The sequence below is a fragment of the Sphaerodactylus townsendi genome, linkage group LG08, assembly GCF_021028975.2.
Source record: "Sphaerodactylus townsendi isolate TG3544 linkage group LG08, MPM_Stown_v2.3, whole genome shotgun sequence".
NCBI lineage: Eukaryota > Metazoa > Chordata > Lepidosauria > Squamata > Sphaerodactylidae > Sphaerodactylus > Sphaerodactylus townsendi.
The window spans coordinates 14,819,984-14,844,199 of NC_059432.1; the positions used below are offsets into that span (position 1 = coordinate 14,819,984).

Sequence of the window (24,216 nt, forward strand, 5' to 3'; positions counted from 1 at the left end):
TCTTCCTCTTCCTCTTCCTCTTCCTCTTCCTCTTCTTCTTCTTCTTCTTCTGACTTAATTTCTGACCAGGGTGGGAGTGGCAAAGAATTTCTCGGAGATTTCGAGGAGCAAGACAATTTCCAAGTTTCTAACTGTCCTATTTGACCCCCAGACACACACCTCCCGCAAAAGAGCCCCCCTTCCCCTTTCCAGGCTGAAATCCCAAACAGATCCCCAACCCCGCTAAACGTGGGTTTACACAGGTGTTTTTTTCTGCTCGGGATGGTGGAGTTCCAGCGCTGCGCTAATGTTCCCTGACATTAATGCGCTAATGTTCCCTGCCTTTCCCCACTTCCCTTAAGCCCCACGCTACTGGAGGAGAGTAGCGCGGGGTCCCGCGGGGTCCCTCGGCACTCCCCACTGAGAGGGGCGGCGACAGCGCAGCCGCCCCGAAGCTGCTGCTGTCGCGCCCCTCAGCGCGTGGAGTCCTGGGGACTGCCGGGCGCGCGCCTGGGATGCTGCGCGCTGAGAGCAGCGCCCGGCATAGAGGGGAAGGACGAAAGTGGGGAAAGGCCCTCAAGGGTCATGGTCAACTTCGACGCGGTCTGGAAAACGTCCCTGTCTTCTAAGTGTAGGGATGGAATTGGGGAGCGGGGCTGCCTATCTGGAACCAGTCTTGCCTCCAACCAGCAAGACCGTCGCTCCGTCAAGGGCAGGTGGGCGGGGGCTGTCCCAGATCTTCAGCAACCGCGATCCTATGAACCGAAGGCGCCAGGGAGCGCCCCTTCTGCATACCCCAAGAGGGTGCGCGCCTTCGGGACCGCGCTCGACGCCGTTTCCGAGGCGGCTCCTCGAGTCCGGGACGGGGAGGGGGCCCAACTTCTCACGGCCCCCCTCCAGATCCCGGGCTCCTCGGAAGCGGCGTCGAGCGCGGTCCCGAAGGTGCGGACGCGCCCTGGAGTGGCGGAGGCGCTCAGCCGGCTCAGGATGGCGCAACCCAACCCCAACCTGGCCCTCGGTGGGCTCGACGGCTTGTTATGAGCGCTTCCCCCCCCCCCCGCGCGGCTGCGCGAATGGGCGGCGCCGAGAGGAGGGGTTTGGCGAGGCGGGGGCCGGGGAAGGTGGGTCGGCGCTCGGGGAAGCCTGGCCGGGAGGGAGGCGGACCGGTACCATGGACAGCGCCACAACCGCCGCCTGCAGCTCCGTGACTGTGCCCGCGGGCCCCGGGCGCTCGGCCCCGCCGCGATCCTCCGGCGCGCGCCAGGTAAGCCGACTCCCGGTCCCGGTCCCTGGGGCGCTTCAGCCGAACCGAACCCGCGCCGCGGGGCGATCAGCCTTCTCCGCCAGGCGCAGCGGGGGCAACTGGGGGCTTGGGTGGGAGACCGCCCCGAAAGGCTCAGGATCGCTGCGCGGAGGCAGGCGAGGGCAAGCCCACCTCTGTGCCCCGCTCGGAGACCCTCGAGGGTCGCTGTAGGGCAGCCTCCGTTGGACGGCGCTTTCCAGGCGCGCACCCAGACAGGAACAACTCTGCGTAGGATCGCATTGTCCGTCGTGCCTTAGCTAACCGACGAAGTTCCTTGCTGGGCTTAGGGGCGGGGGGAGAAAGGCATGGCTTCGATTTCAGTTGGGTTGGGGGCTTCGGGGGTATGGAGGGACTCCTCAAATGGCCACGCGTTGGCTCCGGCAGGTGGAGCGTCTGGCTAGCTGAAGGAGGGCGGCGAAGAGGGAGAAAGAATCGCTTCTCCAGCCTTGTGGACGGCTCTTCACCTCGGGGGACAGAGAAGTTCTCGGCTGGGTCCTGCTTTGGGCTGCAGCGGAACCAAGCGACGCGCTCTTGCTTATTTACCCCGGCCCGGGTGCCATTCAGGTCGCTCAGGGCACCCTCGCTTCCCAACCCCCCGCCCCCCCCAGGGAGGTTTTGGGGAGCAGCGCGATTTAAAAAGCGCCCGTCCTCATCTCGCTGGCCCCGGAGCAGCGGCGCTGAGATCGAGGGCGCTTCCACACGTGCCAAACGATGCACTTTCGACGCACTTTGCAGCTGGGTTTATAGATGGCACAAAAAAAAAACCGCTTGCAAATGGTCCTTTAAGAGCATGGATTCAAAGTGCCTCATTCAGCAGGTGTGCGAGCTGTGGCTTAATCGCCTCTGGGGCCGCGGCGGTTGGACACTGTATGGCTGTCTGACGCTTGGCAGGGACGGGTGAGTATCTCTCTCTCTGCCTTCCTGGCACTCCTGGCTTCCCGCCGCCGCTGTTCATCTGCTCCGTCTGAAGCAGGGGGTCGGCGACCTGTGGTTCTCCGGATGTTCATGGACTACAATTCCCATCAGCCCCTGATGGGATTTGTGGTCCGTGAACATCTGGAGAGCCGCAGGTTGCAGACCCCTGGAGGGTCCCCCATCCGAATGAGCCAGCTGCCCATCCGCTGAGCAGTTTCTCGTTTCCTCCTAGGGAAGCCCGCTCCTCTTCCATTCACCTCTCTGGGGGAGGCAAAGCCGGGGAAGACCCAGGCGACTTTGCAAACGGGCTTCCCCTGTAACCCACAACGTGCGATGCGACGCGGAGTTACTCCCCTGCGGGCTCATTCAAACCCAAGGGCTCAGACTCGTGTAAGAAGAAGAGTAGAAGAAGAGTTTGGATTTCTATCCCCCCTTTCTCTCCTGCAGGAGACTCAAAGGGGCTGACAATCTCCATGCCCTTCCCCCCTCACAACAAACACCCTGGGAGGTGGGTGGGGCTGAGAGAGCTCCGAGAAGCTGTGACTAGCCCAAGGTCACCCACCTGGCGTGTGTGGGAGTGCACAGGCTAATCTGAATCCCCCAGATAAGCCTCCACAGCTCAGGCAGCAGAGCGGGGAATCAAACCCGGTTCCTCCAGATTAGATACACGAGCTCTCTTAACCTCCTACGCCACTGCTGCTCCTGGATAGGGTTGCCTCAATAGAGTAAGCCTCGATAGGGTTGCCCTGACTTCCTTGAGACGCCGGAGGTCCCTCGCAGTACTCTTTGGCTGTATATTTTCCACCTCCTCCCCAACCCTTCCCAAAAGTTCAATTTTCACCCAAGGCAACCTGCAGAGAGCGGTGGGTGTAAATCGATCCCCGAGAAAGGGAGCGGTCGCCTGATCCCAAACGCCTCTCTTTCGGGCAACCCTCGCCTATGGCTGTTTACTCGGAAGTAAGTCCCACCGCCATGCGAAGGATACTTACTAGGAAGTCAGTCTGACTGAAGTCAGTGGGACTTTGTCTGGGGTACATGTGCTTAGCGAGGTACAATTGATGGCACTGTTTCACTACCTTAAGGTAGTTTTCACTCTGTAACATCCTATTCTTATAACAAAGGAAACCTCTATTGTTGTTGCTGATATCTTTATTTACATCCTGCTTTTCTCCCAATTGGGGGGGACCTGCAGAGGTTTACATCATTTCCTCACACCAACCGTAGAGAAAGTGTCTGTATTAGCTTAACCGTGGCCATTTTGTATGTAGCCTCTAAGTGTAACCATTTGATGTGAACTTTGTAACAGTTTAATATCACTTCAAGGCTGATAAGGGTAGGGTGGGAAGCCCCGTTGCCTGCAATGTGTGTACAAATTACCTCGGGTAAATAGGTCTTGAAGGTTTTTTTTGTAGAGCTTCAAAACCTGTTGAGCCAGGCCAGTCACATACTCTCACCATAACCTACCTCTGACGGTTGGTGTAGAGAAAGTGTCTGTATTAGCTTAACCGTGGCCATTTTGTATGTAGCCTCTAAGTGTAACCATTTGATGTGAGCTTTGTAACCGTTTCATATCACTGCCACGGCCCCTCTGTTGTGAGTCCAAGAAATAGTTCTTGAAAATAATTGCCTATCTTTGGCTTCCCACCAGCTTTCCCATCCTGGTACCGAGTAAGGGTCAATGGAAGGTCTTGGCCCAGCTGCACAAAGTTTTGCTAACGGTTGGAACTTCAATAAACCTTCAGCCACAACACCTGATAAGAATGAAGATTTACATCACCTGCTTTAGTTAATTAGCACCAATTTGTGATTGGTCCACTAGGATCAGCTGACATGCAATTCCCCTATATCTGCTTTTCAATATTGTAATAGACCTACCCTTTCTTCTTACTTCTCCCCCCCCCCCCCACCCTTAACTGCTCTTAATACACAATGCTACCTCACGCTGGCTAGAGGCTGTCTTTTGAATTATGAGAACTGTTTGATTTCTCTTTTGCCTGCTAAGCAATTATGGAAAAGTTTTATATTTTGACTTTAGTAGGTTCAGTGATTTTTGTCTGTTTGCTCTTATTCAACTAACTGTATGCATAGCATGCCAATTGACTATAGTTTGTTGAATGATGCTGAGTTTGATAAACTTTTAAGAACTTGTTTTAAAGAAATAGTCTTTTTTCCCTGAGTCGTGTGAATGTTCAAAATCCTGACCCAACTCATCCTCTACATGGTGGCAGGATTTTGAACATTCACATGATCCTAGTGAACCAATCACAAATTGGTGCTAATTAACTAAAGCAGTCCATGTAAATCTTCATTCTTATCAAGTGTTGTGGCTGAAAGTTTATTGAAGTTCCAACCGTTAGCAAAACTTTGTGCAGCTGGGCCAAGACCTTCCATTGACCGTTACTCGGTACCAGGATGGGAAAGCTGGGGGGAAGCCAAAGATAGGCAATTATTTTCAAGAACTATTTCTTGGACTCACAACAGAGGGGCCGTGGCAGTGATATGAAAGGGTTACAAAGTTCACATCAAATGGTTACACTTAGAGGCTACATACAAAATGGCCACGGTTAAGCTAATACAGACATTTTCTCTACACCAACCGTCAGAGGTAGGTTAGGTTGAGAGTATGTGACTGGCCAGGCTCAACAGGTTTTGAAGCTCTACAAAAAAAAACCTTCAAGACCTATTTACCCGAGGTAATTTGTACACACATTGCAGGCAACGGGGCTTCCCACCCTACCCTTATCAGCCTTGAAGTGGGGCGAGGGGATACCAACTGCCTATTGCAAGTCTCTGTCTCTCTTTCCTAAAAAGAAGGAAATTTGGTTCTTCGGAAATTGGTCTGGAACGGCCCCACATTACACCATGAATTCCACCCCCACATGGCACAGGGTTGCTGTGTTCACTAAGGTCACAGGCATCAAACTCGCGGCCCCTCCAGATGTTATGGACTACAGTTCCCATCGTCCCCTGCCAGCATGATGCTGGCAGGGGATGATGGGAACTGTAGGCCATAACATCTGGAGGGTCGCGAGTTTGACACCTATGACTAAGGTCATGCAAAGACTCCAGACCAAATTTTTCACCTTTGCCAATGAGCATTTCAACATTGGGACCTTAGCAATGACAAAAAGCCCAGGATCTGTTGGCACTTCCAGCTGACAGGCTGTTTTGTGCCAGTCACGTGACTAGGTGGAGGCTAAGAGGGAAAGAGGTCTCGGGGGTTGCCAGATCAAGGGAAATGTTGAATCAGTGAGCAGCCGCAGCGGCAGTGAAAAAAGGCACGCGGCATGCTGGCAATCAAGAAGCAGCCCAACGGAGCCAGGGTCGGCCAAGGGGGGAAGCAGGAGGGGCGTGGGGTGATTTTCTGCCCCCAATGTGACTGAATGGGGCCTGCCCAGGGTGTTTGTCCCCACCTATCCCTGGGGTAGCTACGCCACTGCTCAAGGGAACCTTTAAAGGGAACCTCCACATCTTGTGACAGCAAACCTCTGAATGCCAGGGTCAGGAGGCAATATCAGGGAAAGGCCTTAGCCTCTTGGACCTGTTTGATAGCCTACCAGGGCAGCTGGTTGGCCAAGGTGTGAAACAGAAGGTTGGACTGGACTGACCTGGGGGCTATTCTAATCCCCCAGTAGGTATTTGGTAAACTTGCCATTCATGATTGAAGCTGCTTACGAAAGCTACATTAAGTCCTGCATTGGAGAAAGGCGGGTCATGAAAGCCCTACTGGTAAATAAATGAATAATTGCCCCACCACCAGCTTACCAAGTGACTGAAGGGGATAGATAATCCATGAAGGGGTGCTCACGTTTTATGTGGGACGCATTGAAGAGGATGTCTACCACAGAAGTTAGCTGAATCACACGCCTACCTTTCACATATATAAAATTATGCGTGGGGTAGAAAATGTTGACTGAGAGAAATTTTTCTCTCTTTCTCACAATACTAGAACCAGGGGGCATTCATTGAAAATGCTGGGGGGAAGAATAAGGACTAATAAAAGGAAACACTTCTTCACGCAACGTGTGATTGGTGTTTGGAATATGCTGCCACAGGAGGTGGTGATGGCCACTAACCTAGATAGCTTTAAAAAGGGCTTGGACAGATTTATGGAGGAGAAGTCGATCCATGGCTACCAATCTTGATCCTCCTTGATCTCAGATTGCAAATGCCTTAGCATACCAGGTGCTCGGGAGCAGCAGCAGCAGAAGGCCCTTGCTTTCACCTCCTGCATGTGAGCTCCCAAAGGCACCTGGTGGGCCACTGCGAGTAGCAGAGAGCTGGACTAGATGGACTCTGGTCTGATCCAGCAGGCTAGTTCTTATGTTCTTATGTTCTTATGTTCATATCAATGATAACAGCACCAATGGGAGTACTACCTGCACAGAAGCAACCATATGACCTTGACCAGAGGCGTAGTTTCAAGGGGACAGGGGGTGCACGACGCACTGGGTGCATGCTCCTGTGGGGGTATGGTGAGGGCCTTCCAGGGGCATGGCGTGGCCTTCCGGGGGCGGACGGGGGTGTGGCAGGGGAAGGACGCACCAGGGCACGGGCGCTTTCCCCCCTCGCTCCGTCCCTGACCTTTACAACCCATATGACCCACACTTTTATATATTACTATGGGAGTGCCTCCAGAGGGAAGCAGATTTCCACGACTCTCACACCACATAAGCACACCATACCACAGTGATGGCGAATCTTTTCGAGACCGAGTGCCCAAATTGCAACCCAAAACCCAAATCGCAAAGTGCCAACACGGCAATTTAACCTGAATACTGAAGTTTTAGTTTAGAAAAAAATGGTTGGCTCCGAGACATGCGTTACTCGGGAGTAAACTTGGTGGTAGTCCGTGGCTTTGCTTTGAAGCAACCATGCAACTCTTCGAACAGGTGGATCACAACCCTAGGAGGGTTTACGCAGAAGCAAGCCCCATTGCCAGCAACCGAGCTTACTCCCAGGTAAACGATCATGCTTTAGTTCTTTGCATGAAAGTTAGTGGGGTTTAACAGCGCGTAACAGGGTTGCCTACACTGCTTCCCCAAAACTAGGTCTTAGGTTTAATGCTAATAATCGAGCCCAACGGGCCAGGCCAGCCTAGATGTGTTTGTGCGTGCCCACAGAGAGGGCTCTGAGTGCCACGTCTGGCACCCCTGCCATAGGTTCGCCGCCACTGCCCTACCACATGAGTCTGCATGATTTCCGTGAGACTCTCACACCACATGAGAAAGAACATTTGGAATCACACAGCGGCACATGATTGTGATTGGCCCAGCTCACCTGTGCATTTCCCCTGTTGTGTGCACGTGATTTTTCTCCCTTTCCAAAAGTTAAATACGACATCCTGTAACATTTAGAAGTCCACACAAAGGGGAAGGAAATCCTTAGAATTGATATTTTGGCGGCACTTGTGCTGACAATATTAATTTCTGAACTGCACCAGAGTTCTTTTGGAACTGTAATTCTTCCCATGTAGAACTGCCCAGTTTGTGTCTGGTTGCATGTATTGAAAAGCTCTTCCGAGAAGCAACTCGCCAGCTAGGTCTGCAGTTAAATCAATGGTGGTTAGATTACACTAGTTTTGATCTCTAGGAGCAGCAGTGGCGTAGGAGGTTAAGAGGTCGTGTATCTAATCTGGAGGAACCAGGTTTGATTCCCAGCTCTGCCGCCTGAGCTGTGGAGGCTTATCTGGGGGATTCAGATTAGCCTGTGCACTCCCACACACGCCAGCTGGGTGACCTTGGGCTAGTCACAGCTTCTCGGAGCTCTCCCAGCCCCACCTACCTCACAGGGTGTTTGTTGTGAGGGGGGAAGGGCAAGGAGATTGTAAGCCCCTTTGAGTCTCCTGCAGGAGAGAAAGGGGGGATATAAATCCAAACTCTTCTTCTTCTCTTCTTCCCCCAGCAGTGGAAACATGAGAGTGTCTACTATATGCAGTCCTTCAGAGTTTTGCGCCTGGTTTTACTAGCAATTAAAAAAATAAATTCTCCAATACATACACCATCTATTGTGGGACTCTATAGTTCCTATTTAAGAATCTTAACTTAAGGAGAGGCCCTCCCTGGCAGGACCATGCCTGTCAGTGATTAGATGTCTTGCTGTGTAAGCATTGCAAATGTTTTCATGTAAATGCTTTCCTGTTTCCCTCTTCTCTTCCTGGCAACTCCCTGGCGCCCGCTGTCTTGCAAGAAGGTGCGAACGGTTCCCAGGTTCTTTGAAGCTCTGTAGTGCAAATGTTGTAGAAACTGTAAGAAACATTTGGTGTGGGGCAAAAAGGGGGAGGTTTGATGTATATTGTTCTTGGATCTAAGCTCTCTAGCTTAGATCCAGCTTTCGATTGTTACTCTACGCGTTGTTAGAAATAAACTGCATTAGGATTTTCCTACGGTCTCTGTTATTTCCATGTTCGAGAGTCTGACGCTCCCAACTGTCTCATTATTCAAAAGAAGCTCGTTTGGCAGGTATACAGGACGGGGCCTTTTTCATGGTAGCCCCAGAATTATAGGTCAGCCCCCCCCCCCCCAAGGAAGGATGCCTGGCTCCCCACCTTCCAATCATTAGGAGGTAGTTGAAGATGGTTTTATGCAGGACTGCATTTTTTTAAATAGTTTATTGAAGTTTCAACATAAAATAGCAAGTAAAATAAAAATAGCAGCACATACAAAATTGATATTCTCTGGGAACATATAGAAGAAGTATACCATTAGTTATAATAATGACAATTGTTAGTTTTGCTTCTTTGTTATCGTTGTGTCTTCTTGTCTTTGAAGATTTATTATGTTCCCATATTAACATATTAATTCATATACTCATTGTCTACTGCTATAACTCAAAAATAGAGCTAAAATGATAGACATAAAGGGGGAAAGAAGAAAGAGAAAGAGGAAAGGAAGAGAAGGTGTTGTTAGTCTTCACAAGTATATTACACTTTTGTCTACATTTTTACTTGAACGCATTACTGTGTTGATTAAAGGAAAACTTGAGAAGTAATAGAAAGAAAAGAAGGTAGGATTATATAGAATAGACCCCGTCTCCAACACCCTAGTGCAGGGGTAGGGAACCTGCGGCTCTCCAGATGTTCAGGAACTACAATTCCCATCAGCCCCTACCAGCATGGCCAATTGGCCATGCTGACAGAGGCTGATGGGAATTGTAGTTCCTGAACATCTGGAGAGCCGCAGGTTCCCTACCCCTGCCCTAGTGATTGGACTTCTCCTTGAACGTGATGTCACTTGTCTACGTGTTGTTGGAATTATCAACTTATCTAACTAGTATGCTGTTAATTATTACTTACCCTGAACTTTTAATACATATTCGAAATTCTAGTCTTTGTCATCAAGATATAGGTTTGGAAACAATAATGCAGGACTGCATTTGATTAAGTCTAGTAGAAGTCCTAAGCTGAGGTTTTAAATTTTGATTGTATTTATTTTTATGTACTCTGTTTTCTGTATTTTGTTGATATGGTAAGGTACCTTGAGTACTGTAAAGAAGAAAGGCGGTGGTTAAATATTTTAAATGGTGAACTAATATTTTAAATGAATAATTTGTTTCATGCGCAGAGTAAACCCAAAATAAGATACTTCCATGGTTTATTTTAAATTTGAGCAACTGCCACATTCCAAAATCTCCTCCCCTCCCCAAATGGAGATCACTCCCCTCTGCTAACCCACCTACGTAGATTTCATTTTCTCCCCCTCCCCCTGCCATTGCACAGCGCAATCCAAAAATGAACACCTTTCCCATTTTTCATACCTCGCATGACTCCGCTGATCCGTTAAGCATGCATACCTGGATTCTCCCTTTAGCGTAATACAAGGACAGATGGCATTGGCTCCAGGGCGAGGGCTGCCTAAAGGAAAGGAATTAATGTGTGCTCGTGATATCAAGGGAGCAACCATGTCTCACGCTTTGTACTCCAGTCCCGTCTCCTTTGGGGCAAGTTATGCCAACTCAATAGGCATGCCAGGTTGCTAGAGATTCAGCAATGCAGTCACAAAATAGTGAGGCAAATTGGAATGTCCCATTCCAGCTGACGTTCAAAACTATTTTTGATGGCCACTTTTCAGTTCTGCAGTCTGGCTGAGTATCCTGAATTTCTTCCAGCCAACGTGGTATGGTGGTTAAGAGCAAGTAGATTCTAATCTGGAGAACTTGGTTTGACTTCCCGCTTCTGCACCTGAGTGGCGGAGGCTTATCTGGTGAATCAGATGCATTTCTCTACTCCTACATTCCTGCCTTGGCCTAGTCACAGTTCTTCAGAACTCTCTCAGCCCACCTACCTCACAAGATGTCTGTTGTGTCACAATTCTTCGGAACTCTCTCAGCCCCACCTACCTCACAAGATGTCTGTTGTGGGGAAAGAAAGGGAAAGGAGCTTGTAAGCCACCTTGAGTCTCCTTACAGGAGAGAGAGGTGGGGTATAAATCCAAAACTACTCCTCCTCCTCCTCCTCCTCCTCCTCCTCCTCTTCTTCTCCTTCTCCTTCTCCTTCTCCTTCTCCTTCTCCTTCTTCTTCTTCGAGCACTGTAGTATGACCCTACGGAAATGACAGACCTTTCACTCACAGTAGGTATCCCTTAACACAGATTGGAAGAAATCCAGTTTTCTGACATCTCCCAGCATCTGATAGAAGTAGTGATCCCCCCACCCCCACCCCGTAACAGCAGCTCTCAACTACAGGGCCCTCGTCCATCCCAACCTCTTTCCCCAGACCCCCACTCTTGGCTCTGGCTTTATTGATATCATCCCACTACAGTTCTACTAAGATGTAGAGAAATCGGTCCATCTCTGTTTAGCACTGAGAGTCGGCTGTCTTTAAAAAGCCCTGATTGCTCAAAAAACTGTTGGAGCTGGTAATCCAAGGGTAAATTTGCCAGTGTCAGAGGCAGTGGAAACATGACAGAACATTTCTTGTCAAATGACACTGGTATAGTATCTGAGGTTGGCTAAATTGTTCCAAATCGGAGCAGACTTCGTTCCATCCACTGCTGCGATTCCAAAACTGCTGCGATTCCAAAACTGGGTGCAAGGAAGCCATGAAAAATATACAGTTAGCCTCAACCAGGGCCAGGGCCTTTTCTACCCTGGCCCCAACCTGGTGGAACGCTCTATTGCACGAGACTTGGGCCCTGTGGGATCTGATGAAGTTCTGCAAGACAAAACAATTCCACCAGACATGTGGTTGAGGCTACTACAGTTTTTCCACCACGAGTCTCCCTCCTTTATTTTGTGTGATTTCTACTTTGACTTTGCCCTTCCATTTATGACAGTCTAATCACCATAGGATCCAGGTTGGGTTTCAATATATTTTATTGTATTATTGTTAAATATTGCAAGCCACCCTGAGTCTGCGAAGGGAAGGGCGGTGGATAAAAACAAAAACAAACGAATAAATGAGAAAAGTGCTGATATGAACATATAGTTTATAATGTTTTAAGCCATATATTTAATCACATAAAGTATATTAGAGGTAATTCATAAAGGATCAGTAAGATGCTGTTAGTTAAACAAAGAGCTGTAAATTTATTAGTAGAAGCCTTGCTTGGGGGGGAGAGAGATTTCTGCACTTTTCAGTAAAGTCTAGTGAACACGCTTTGGAATTTAGGAACGGCCTCTTACTAAAAGATAAGAAGTTAGTGGTTGATATGGCAACCATGTCAAAGTGTCCAGGTGGGCAAAGGAAGGTGGGGAATAGAATCCTAAAGAAGAAATGAAACTTTGCCATGTCTTACGTAGGCTGTTGTTGACTTAAGTCCTGTCCAAATTAGGAGTGGAGATTTCAATGGTAATGTATACGTATTCCAAATCTAGCCAATGGACAGAGTAAGAGGGAGGTACGTTTCTACAGGTGTATAAGTTATGTTATGCAAACAACAACCCCTTTGAACCTCCTCCTCCTTGCCTGCTTGAGAGAGAGAGTTCCCAGCTGCGCAGCTGAAAGAACACTAATAAATAAAACTCTGAACACTGAAGGAGGTTTTGGATGGTTATTTTTTGTAACTGGTCAGAGCTTTGGCTCTGAGGATGGAGCCTTTGCCCTTGTGCCTATTAGTGCCATGGCAAACCAGACCACCATATTGGACTCATGCACTGCTCCATAATGTTCCCCCATCATATTGGGAGCCAATTGAGAAAACTCCCGGGGAACTTTTTGAAATCAGAAGGTAAGGTTGGACTCCATTTTTTAAATGAAGACATAAACTCTTCCCAAAGGTAGCAAATGTTTTTTTGAAAATGACTTGGCGTTCTGCAGGCCTTGTTTTTACAGTTTATCAGGGGCAGAGGGACTCTTCGACTTCCTTTTTTTTACATTTTGAAGATTTAACTCAAAGGGGAATGGGACGGGGTCAGCTGGGCCCCCGATTAGAGTCAGTGGGGAACTGCAGGTGTGATGCCAACTCTCATCTAGGCAACATAACTTCTGCTTTGTGTTGCTGTAGACCAGGAATCCTCAACGTGGTGCCTATCTGTGCCATGTCATTCACCTCCCCTCTTCTTGCACCTGTCAGGTGTCTTTAGAATGTAGGTGAGAGGCCAGGTGGGATTTTAGCCCCTCAGGGATTCCGATTGACTGTGAAGATTTTCAAAACGTTCCTTCAGCAACAGGGGCCACCTCAACACAAGGATCTTCAACCTGTTACCATGGGCGTTCCTTTTAAAAGGCATCCCGTTAAACAGCGATTCCGCCTGAAATGCCAAATTACTTTAAGGCGGATGTACAACCTTATTCTCCAACACTCTGTGGTCGGCTCCGCCTCCTGTGGCAGCCATTTTAGAGTTGCACCTGCAAGCAGCCCAAGAAAGTGAAAAAAAGAAAAAATCCGGGCCCAATCTGGAAAACAAGGTACCGGTATACTCTTTTCCATCGAAAGATAGAAGTGCGGTCAGTAGTGGTGCAGCGGAAGAGAAAGAAGCATGCCTCCACAGTAGAAAATAGTCCTGAATGTCCATGAACATTAAAATTCATTTGTAAGGGCAGCCTTCCGCAAAACCATCATTGTATTGTTGAAGGCTTTCACGGCTGGAATCACTTGGGTGCTGTGTGGTTTCCGGGCTGTATGGCCGTGTTCTCTGAAGATGCCAGCCACAGATGCAGGCGAAACGTCAGGAGAGAATGCTGCTAGAACACGGCCATACAGCCCGGAAACCACACAGCACCCAAAACCATCATTCTTTGATCATTAAACATGGCCCAGTGATAAAAGAGCATTTATAGTGCCTCGAACTACTATCGGCAAAACTTGCCTTTTCCAAACGGTGTCATTCATTCCCGTGGAAAAAATGGCTGACGGAGCAGGAGGGGCTTTTCAAACTCTGCAGAGAATTCTCCTCGCTGTTACTTCAAATGTAATCGCAGAAGGCAGACAATTCGAAGCTAGACTCTGAAAGTAACCCTGAATGTGTATTCCCACATTAGGGAAGAGCAGCAAATCCTGATGAATGTTTTGTAGACACCTCAAAGTTAAATGGCATGTCTTCTGCGCCCCTCTAAAGGACAAAGAAGCACTGGCACACAGAAGGTTGTATTCTTGGGATGCCAAGAAACGTCCTTGCAAGTCTGGGAGAAAAGAAAAGGCGGCTTTATTTTATTTTTTATTTCTGCTTTTGTATGAGCAGGGGGTAGGGGAACAGAGCTATAGGCACTAGGACCCTAGAAGGACCAGGATACCATAGGTTAACACACAATTGTACTTTTATCTGTCAGTGGAAAAGAGTATAGGAACCCAAGGAAGTCGAGAAGTCAGATGATGCCTGATAAAATATATTAAATGTACATTTTAGTGCCATGTGCTTAACTCTTATCAACAGAAAATTATGCACTAAAATCTCCATAGAAAATATATGTCAAATATCTAAAAACAAATGTAGAATACCACAAAATGTACCCAAAATAACCACAATTGTTAAGGTCGTGTATAAAATATCCCAAAATCTTGCCCAAAAAGACCTGATGCATTTGGATCACATTGGATCTTCTTTATAGGTCAATAAATAACCCTCATGCACATAGAATTAATATCCATACATAAAATCTTATTTACAGCCCAGTGTGTTAGATCTAGGTCCTACAAATAACCCAGAAAGAACAAAATATTAGAAATAATAATTTCAAATGAATCTTTCAGTTTGAGAGTTACAAAAAATGATTCTAGTTACTTACAATCGTTTAATGGAGTAATCCCAGTTCGTGTTACCAAGATGTTTGCAGACTTGAAAAGTTTTGGGATCCTAATACAGAGGTTAAGATAAGGAAGTGTTAACCATTTGTTTTTATTCATCCCACTTAGGGTAGGGGGTTCGAATTAAAAGTTTCAAGTTCCATCATCTCCCATAAGCCTCACTAGAGAATCTATCCTTCCAAAGTAATGCTCCTATATACTATCACAGATCTCCTTTCACTATCAAATTGAAGTCCCTGTCAAATCCCTCCCGTTATTTAAAAAGAACCACGCCAGGATCAAATTGGTTTGCATCTCATCTGTCCTCAGGATCAGGTTGGCAAAAACTCCTTTTGACAAATGTGGAAAGGTGAAGGAATTTCTCTCCCTAGACGGGCACAATTAATTTGAGCCAAACAACGATTTAAAGTGCCGATCGATTTCTCTCGTCCGTGCTAAAAAGGGTCCCTCCATGCTCTTCATTTGCAGTGAACTGCGGCGGTTGCTTTGAAGAGGGGTGGAAGCCGCAGGGTCCAGTTAAATGTAAGCTGCCCCATCATGGGGTTAAGGAAAGCACAGTGTTTTGTGTGCGTGGAGACAGCCTGTTCGGAGCAGCTGGCATTCCCTTGGTTCCTGACATCTTAGCTCTCCTTCAAATCGTTTTGCTGAATAGCTGTAAAACCATTTCACGTTATGGTTTTTTTTGGCACAATTAAGTCGTCCTTCCACAATAACGTGATCCTTGCAAAAGGAGCTACCCTGTTGAGGTTCAGGCTGGAAGCGCAAACACATTACCCACTGCATTCAGATTTTCTTTTTGCCATGGCTCAAAGGGCAATTAAATATTTCCCATTATTAGGGCCTGAGCAGGCTTGTATCTGGAGGGATCCATAATAGGTCTATTCAGGTGTATTCAGTCGGGCTAACTCCCAGAAAAGTGTTCTTAAGATGGGTACTCTAAGTCACTTGGTTGCCTTTCTTTGGAGACAATGAAATGAAACTTGGTTCTCATCTTGCAGACATAATCCTACATCTCAAAATCAAATACAGCTTGACGCCTACATCCGGTTATAAAGAATTTGTCCAATGGATGAGGAAACCCCCTCAGTGGTGGCGAACCTTTGGCACCCCAGATGTTATGGACTACAATTCCCATCAGCCCCTTCCAACATGGCCAATTGGCCATGCTGGAAAAAGAAGGCTGATGGAAACCAACAATCCATCTGGCGATAAGTTCCTACAATAGCCATGATCTAATTAACATTTATCCTCTAAACCTTTTTAAAAAAGAGCTTACATAATAATTATGTTCTCGGATGTCTGAATTTCCTGTCTACGGATCTTCACATGGAGCATGTGGGAGGGAACTTCCTCTGGGGAGGTGTCACAGGTTCCCAAATGAAATATATCACCTTCCCTCCCTGCGAGCTTTGTGAGACCGGGGGGGGGGGGGGTTGATATGTTTTCAAGAGTGTTTATGGATTCTGGGAAATGAGTATAGGTTCCCGCAAGGTGCCAGGTGTTGTAGAGAACTTAGAAATGACTCTGAGCTTAGCCGAGGATCGATACAGTGTACATTACATGGACCAGACCAGAAATGGAAAGCATTCAAGATCTTACAAGCATTTCTTTATTGACTTCATTATACCCCCACTAATGATAAATAAAGCTGACTGGCTCGGATGGCAAATCAAGGGCCAGGTAAGTTGCGCTTAAATTCTTCGGGAACAAGTTTTGCGAAAAGAATTCCATTGCCATTCCACATAACTTTCCAGAAACTGAAATGCAGAATTCAAGCTCATTTTGAGGGTCCTGTGAATACAGTCTGGCACAGAGGATAATGGCTACTTGGCAAAGATTGTATCAAGAGAAGAGAGGAACTGTTAGCCAGTGCATTAACCTTTCCCCTTGAAATGCTCATTTCCACACTGGGAGCAGATTCGCTGATCAAAACGAGTTGGCTGGAGGTTTCGTTTCTGCACCTTATGAATAAGTTGCAGGTCTGATCACTGTGTTTTATTTTGTCATTGAGAAAACCTGATCCGACCCACAACCCTCACTTTCCAGCTACGGTTTCTATTGCACTCATGAGTTTTCTGCAGACTGCAATTGTGCACATATCACAGGCACCTACTGGCTAGCGCCTATAAAGTCTCTGATTTTAAGCAACGTAGTCTAAGCATTGTTCAGCTACATCAGAAAAAAATTAGATGACTTATAAGAACTCCCCAATGGTGGTAACTCAACTGTGGGAGCTGCAAGGAGAGACCAATCACAAATCTCCACTCCCCCCCCCCCCAAGAGTGGTCTTTATGCAAATCTACGTTCTAATTTTCTTGTGCCCTTTCCCTCTCTCTTACCCGAGACTGCACATCTTCTAAGCAGCATTTGCCAAAACAGAGAGTACAAAAATGGAGGCTGTCTATTCACCAGTAGCCAGTGTTAGATTGCTTCTATGGGAGCCGTACAGCACGTAAGCTGGACAGATTCATGCTGAATACAGCAGAGGCCATTGCAGTTAGCATTATCATAATGTCTCCCTGGGGAAAACCACAATACGTGGGACCAGGTATCAGCAACTTCAGTCACCTCTGGGCATGGCTTAGGTTAGAGTTGCCAGCTCTAGGTGGAAAATACTTGGAGGTTCTGTGGGTGGAGCCTGGGGAGGGCGTGGTTTGGGGAGGAATCTCAATAGGGCAAAACACCATCGAGTCCACACTTCAAAGCAGCCATTTTGTCCGGGGGAACTGAGCTCTGTCATATGGAGATCAGGCTTAATACTGGGAGATCTCCAGTGCCCTACCCGGCAGCTGGCCACCCTAGCTCAGGTACGCATTCCAGGAGTTGAAAGATGCAGATGTGTCCTCCACGCTTCAAGAGTATTGAGCAGGAGACAAACCTGTGGCTGCCGCATAAAAGTGTGGATCAACCATTGGGACGAAAGACCAACAATGCGAAGGGCAACCCTGGCAGGAAATAAAGGAGACCAGGGGCAGTCTAGGAAGAATCGATCTCTCTCAGGATGCTCCAGCTCCAGGGAAATGTTATCTATGTGCAGGTGTCAAAACTTCAAATTCATATTATTCCTATACTTGTTAATAATGTGGTTAGGGCAGTGGTGGTGAACCTTTGGCACTCCAGATGTTATGGACTACAATTCCCATCAGCCCCTGCCAGCATGGCCAATTGACCATGCTGGCAGGGGCTGATGGGAATTGTAGTCCATAACATCTGGAATATAAGAATCTACAAAGAACTGCAATCTCTAGATGGGGCTGGAGATCTTGTAGGATTATCACTGATCTGCAGGGGACAGAGATATAAGTTTCCCTGTATAAACTGATTTGTTCAGAAGATGGATTCAATAGCATTATACCCCTTTGAAGTCTCTCCCCTCCCCAAACTCTGCTGTCAACAGGCTCCACCTCAGTATCTCCAGATATTTCACAACCCAAAGATAGTAGCCTTTGAGTGGAATGGATCCCACCATCTTCCTGAGCAAAGTGTATTTATTTATCCATTTATTAACATATTTATACCCCCCCTTTCCATTTGGCTCAAGTGTGAAGCTTTCCTCCCGACCAGGGGTCTGCAACCTGCGGTTCTCCAGATGTTCATGGACTACGAATCCCATCAGCCCCTGCCAGCATGGCCAATTGGCCATGGTAGCAGGGCTGATAAAGAATTGCAATCCATGAACATCTGAGCTAGCGATTGAAGGTTGCAGACCTGCTCTAGAGAATGGCTTCCTCCAACTGGTGGAGCTTCTGTTGGTGGAAGAGACACTTAAGTTGGAAGAAGGGTACTTAGAGGACGGGTGGTTCCACCCCAACATCATCCCGAGGTTATTATAACTGGATGGTAACCATGCTAATTACGAAAAGCATATATTAAAAGAACAAAACCTAAAGAAGTCATCAAGAGAGCAGACAGAGTAAAGAAAGTACACCAATCTTAATGTTCTTTGAATTTTTAAACATCTTGTCCCTAACTCTGCACGTTTAAAGAGATAGCTTTCCTGCTCTGTAAAGTGTCATCCGGGATCAGTCAGACTTATAGTGGCCTTGTGTGGAGTGTTCAGTGAGAAAGGAAACCCAGCAGAGATGGTTTGCCATTTTCTTCCTCTAAAGAGTCTTTTGGAGGTCTTCCTTTCCAGGACCAGCCGAAAGCTTTAACTTCCAAGATCTGGCAAGATCATACTCACTATAATTATACTATAATTATACTATACTATACTATACTCTATACCATATTATACTATACTCATTATACTATACTATAACTCATACCATACCATACTATACTATAACTCATACTCATACCATACACTCATACCACACTACACTACACTACACTACACTACACTACACTACACTACACTACACTACACTACACTACACTACACTACACTATTCCACACCCCAAAGAGTAGTTACAGAGCACCTTTAAAAAACACCCAAACAATGTAAAGCATAGAAGAAGAAGAGTTTGGATTTATATCCCCCCCTTTCTCTCCTGTAGGAGTCTCTGTAAGGGCACAGCTTGAGAATCTCCTTGCCCTCCCCCCTCACAACAAACACCCTTTGAGGTGGGTGGGGCTGAGAGAGCTCCAAAAAGCTGTGACTAGCCCAAGATCACCTAGCTGGCATGTGTGTGGCAGTGCACAGGCTAATCTGAATTCCCCAGATAAGTCTCCACAACTCAAGCGGCAGAGCTGGGACTCAAACCCAGTTCCTCCAGATCAGAGTGCACCTGCTCTTAGCCACTACGCCACTGCTGCTCTTATTTTAAAGTATAAAAAATAAATTGGAAGCCACCTTGGGTTTAAGGGAAGATGGGTAAAAATATTTTCATTAAATAATTCAGTCTAAGATCATTAATAAAAGCAGTGATTTGCATTCCTACAGTATGTACAATGGGCTGGCTACATATCAGTCTGGTATATTTTTATCTTACTCTTTCTCCATGAAGATCCGTTGTGAACAGGGCCAGTGTTTACCATGTTCCAGAATGATGATTACCGTACATACTAGAGTATAACCCAACCCGAATAAAAGCCGAGGCACCTAATTTTACCACAAAAAACTGGAAAACTTATTGACTTGGAGTATAAGCCTTCAGACTTGACTCTAGTGAAAAGTGGCTAAAACAGAAGATTTGGGGAGCAAGAGATGAGATAAGAGTTGCTTAGTAGAGAGTTTGCATTTAGGGATGAGCAGCTTTCTCCAGCACTCTAGGAACACTAAAATGAACCAGTTTTCTCTCCAAATGTAGAATAATTCTGGGATTCATAGCCATGCCAGCCAAAACTTTGCTCCAAAGAAAGTCTTCGCTTCTCCATGCCACACACGCAAAATAATGTGTTTTCAAACCACTTTCACAACTGTTTGCAAGTGGATTTTGCTATTCTGCACAGCTTCAAAGAGCAGTGAAAGCAGTTTGAAAGTGCATTATCTCTGCATGTGCAGAATGAGCCTAAGTCTTCAGCAACATCAGTATTGGGCAGTAGAAGCTACTGTATGAAGAATTGTATTCATCTAGAATGCAACGCAACAATAATCCTTGTAGGGAGAGAAATGCCCCTCGGTTTTCTTTTAACACACAATAATAATAACACACATACAACCTAGCTTGTAATGCTATGCAATCTGGTCCTTACAGCTTCATTGTTTTTACTGACGGCCTCTGGTGAGTTATAAAAAAAGCAGCAACATGTTCACCGGATCCCCACAGCAGCCCCAGCTCCAGCCGCCATCTTGGAATTACCATATATACTCAAGCCAAGGAGGGGCTTTTTCAGCATTAAAATGTGCTGGAAAAGTCAGCTTATACTGGAGTATATACGGTACCATTTCTCCACTAGGCATGAGCATCAATGAAAAAATATTGGTAAACTTCGGGTTGAGGGTTTTAGAACCCAGAATTATCGGCTTTATTACTGAAAGTGTTTGGGTTAAAAAACCTGAACCTGACATTTTTCAGTTCCCCCCGCTCCACCTGCCATTTTCCAAGACCTCAGGGGCTTGGGAAACAGCAGGGGAGGAGTAAACAGCCCCCACCAATGTTTTCCAAGACCAAAGTGGTGGCTGGAGATCTTGTAGGATTACAACTGATGTCCAGGTGTCAAAGGTCAGTTTCCCTGGATAAACTGGAGGGTTTGGAGGGCTTGGAAAGCAACATTGGGGGACAGATCTTGGAGGCAGTACTGAGCCATCCCAGCACCGCATGCAGGATCGGGCCGACCCTTTCCCTTGCCAGCAGCACAAGTGGGAGATAGATCTTGCATGCAGTGCTGAGCTTGCTTAGTGCCGCATGGAGATCTCTCTCCCCCTCTCTCCACTTCCCCATTGGCTCCCAAGCCCATGTGGTTTGGAAAATGTCAGCGGAGGGGAGGAAGATTTCAAAAGCCAAATATTATTCAGCTTTTCCATCCCAGGTGTATTTGGCTTTTTAAATCCACCTGGCGGTTTTTTAATCAGTAAAAAAGCGGAAAATAGTCAATATGACTTTGGTGTTCGGGAGGTGTTCTGTGATTTGGGTTTACCAAATTCTCCATGCCTTCCTTTTTCGGGTGTGATTGCTGAGTTCGCACATTAATATAAGAGGTCGGGAACATGAAAGCCCCGTTTCGTAAGCCCCCTGCTCAACAATTTGAATTGTCACCGGTTTCCCCATTATTTTTATTTCTAGATCTAACTTGTGCGACTCGCCTATCATCTGCAAGAGTGTTCGATTCTTAGTCTCCATAACAAGAACAGAAAGAGACCCGAAGATGCCTATCCTCGAAAAAGCCACGGGGAAGAAAAAGGATAGCCTCAGCCAAGATGAGAGCGTAAGTAAATATTTTGGAAGATTGTATCAGAACAAGATAAGGGCTTATCGCTGAAGGGGTTTTGAGCAGAAACGGAGCTTTCCCATCAATAGAAAATGGTTGGAGTGCAGCCCAGGGCTAAGCAAAGTTATACCCTTCTGAATGAACCGAAGCTAATAGGCTTAGAAGGGAGTAACTTTTTAGGCCTACTCTCATTCTCCATGCCAATTCCAAGCATGGGGACATGTGTGAATCTACATTCAAGAACATATAAGAGGGGAAAGTGACCAGTACAGAATGTATCAAATCAAGGTGTCTATTGAATTAGAAAATGCTTAATTGACAGTCATTCGTATTTTATTTATTTATTTATTTCCATTTTTAAACCGCCCTCCCCCGGAGGGCTCAGGGTGGTGTACATCAACATCATATAAATACAAATATAAAACAATCTATATAACAATATTCAATTCATAGAATTTAAACAATTTAAAATTTTGCAGATGGCGACTTATCGCAACCCCATTCCCGCCCATGGGAGACCAAAAAAGATGTAGTATGAGGGTCGAAGATGGTCATCCCCGGCTGGCCAAAGCCTGGCGGAACAGGATCGTTGGCAGGCCCTGGGAAACTCTGAAGGTCCCGCGGGGGCTACAGATATCTCCTTAGGGAGCCCATTCCACCAGGTAGGGGCCAGGGCAGTAAAAGCCCTGGCCCTTGTTGAGGCCAGCCAGATCTTTTTTGGGTCAGGGTTAGGGTTAGGATTAATTGATTAAAATTGGAGGGATCGCATCTCCCCGTACTGCCCTTCCAGCAACCGCTCCTCCATAGAGCGGAGGGCCCTAGAAGGGCAGTACGGGGAGATGCGATCCCTCCAATTTTAATCAATTAAGGAATTTATATTTTAAAGACATTCGTATTAGAAGATCCTTCTGGGATACTGAGGGCAAATTTGCCACCAGCTGAATAGAAAGACCCTCCTTATTAAGTTACTTCTTCATAACTTATTGCAACAAAACTTCGAGATGAAATAAGCCGACACCTAATTCTCCATTTCCCCAGTTAAAACTGAGCCCCATCAATTAATCATAGAAACATAGAGCTGGAAGGGAACTCGAGGGTCACCTAGTCCTGTGGTGGTGAACCTTTGGCACTCCAGATGTTATGGACTACAATTATGAACTACAGACGATAGGCGAGTCGCACAAGTTAGATCTAGAAATAAAAATAATGGGGAAACCGGAGACAATTAATTTGTTGAACAGGGACTTTCAGAAACCCGACCTCTTATATAAATGTGCGAACTCAGCAATCACACCAATTGGCCATGCTGGCAGGGGCTGATGAGAATTGTAGTCCACAACAACTGGAGTGCCAAAGGTTCGCCACCACTGACCTAGTCCAATCCCCTACACAGTGCAGGAAATTCACAACTACCTCCCCTTCCCATTACCCCAGAGACCCCAGCTCTATGCCCAGAGAAAGGAAGAAAGTTTCTAGTGTTGGTGGCCCGTCTGGCCTAGAGGAAAATTCCTTCCTGATCCCAAAATGGGGATCAGCATTACCCCACGAGAGCCGAGTTCTGATTCATCCTTTCCTGCCCTCCCTCTCATGATCTGCCTAAGTTCACAGAATCAATATTGCTGTCATGGCATTTATCTTCTCCTTAGAAACTTCACAAAAAGAAAAACCCACTACCTCCCAAGGAAACCCGTTCCACTCAGGAATCAGCTCCAACTCCATTGATTAATACACCGAGTAAACTGAAGGGAGTTTGTTGCCACTCCCCTCAAATGCTGTCATAAATTTCTCTCTGGATTCTGCTGGTGGCCCCTCTCTCTCTCTCAGTACTTTATGCTGATGTGCAAAAAACCCAAAATATCATTCTAGCCTTTGAGAGGCGAGGCTACTGACAATGTTGTCCTCGGCAGAATTTGTAACCCTTTGATTTCAATGGACTTAAAAGGATATAAGGTGATAACGCACAAGTGCTCTCCTCGAGTCAAGCCCAACTTTGCCTCGGAGTGGATTTTTAATTATGCAACATTTTTGACAAACAATCCGGGCGTGCTTTTTATTTGTGCAATGGTCCAAATGCTGCCACACCGTTTATGGCCAAAACCACAAATTTTCCCAGTGCACTTGTATCTGAGTAATTTTGTTATTCGAATACCCTTGTAATTTGTTATACTCTTTGACCTCAATGGACTTAGAAGAAGAAGAAGAGTTTGGATTTATATCCCCCCTTTCTCTCCTGTAGGAGACTCAAAGGGGCTGACAATCTCCTTGCCCTTCCCCCCTCACAACAAACACCCTGTGAGGTAGGTGGGGCTGAGAGAGCTCCGAAGAACTGTGACTAGCCCAAGGTCACCCAGCTGGTGTGTGTGGGAGTACACAGGCTAATCTGAATTCCCCAGATAAGCTTCCACAGCTCAGGTGGCAGAGCTGGGAATCAAACCCGGTTCCTCCAGATTAGATGCTCGAGCTCTTAACCTCCTACGCCACTGCTGCTTACTACTTAAAAGAATATAACTCTGCTTAGGACTGCCCTGTGGCTTTTGTATCTGAATAATTTGTTATTTGGGGTGTTGTTATAGTTTCTGCATGTGAGGAGGAGTCTTTTTTCGCTGCAGTGGGTTTTGCCACAAGGTGGAATGCCCCAGGTAAGGTTCTATATGGGACAGGACTTCTGGGCATTTGATGCCTGCAATGTAAGGAAAATTTGGCAGCTGCAAATCCCCCGGCTGCTTCAGCACCATGGTGGGAGAAGATAAGCCTTGCAAATATATTCCTTTTCATGGAACAGTTACAAACATAAGAACATAAGAACATAAGAACAAGCCAGCTGGATCAGGCCAGAGTCCATCTAGTCCAGCTCTCTGCTACTCGCAGTGGCCCACCAGGTGCCTTTAAGAGCTCACCTGCAGGATGTGAGAGCAATGGCCTTCTGCGGCTGTTGCTCCCGAGAACCTGGTCTGCTAAGGCATTTGCAATCTCAGATCAAAGAGGATCAAGATTGGTAGCCATAGATCGACTTCTCCTCCATA

The 24,216-nt window shown here is 46.8% G+C and overlaps 1 protein-coding gene across 2 annotated transcripts in view; it reads left to right on the forward strand.

Moving 5' to 3' along the window:
• Nucleotides 1-24,216, forward strand: part of CHAT (choline O-acetyltransferase) — a 93,793-nt gene that overhangs the window by 23,445 nt on the left and 46,132 nt on the right. Inside the window, exons 1-2 of one of the 2 annotated variants that reach the window (XM_048506249.1) lie at nt 1,131-1,243; nt 21,049-21,190. In XM_048506249.1, coding sequence (XP_048362206.1) covers nt 21,131-21,190 — 60 coding nt within the window. In that variant the 5' untranslated portion in view covers nt 1,131-1,243; nt 21,049-21,130. Of the gene's footprint in view, nt 1-1,130; nt 1,244-21,048; nt 21,191-24,216 lie in introns of those variants that run through there. The other variant, XM_048506248.1, reaches the window with a different exon arrangement.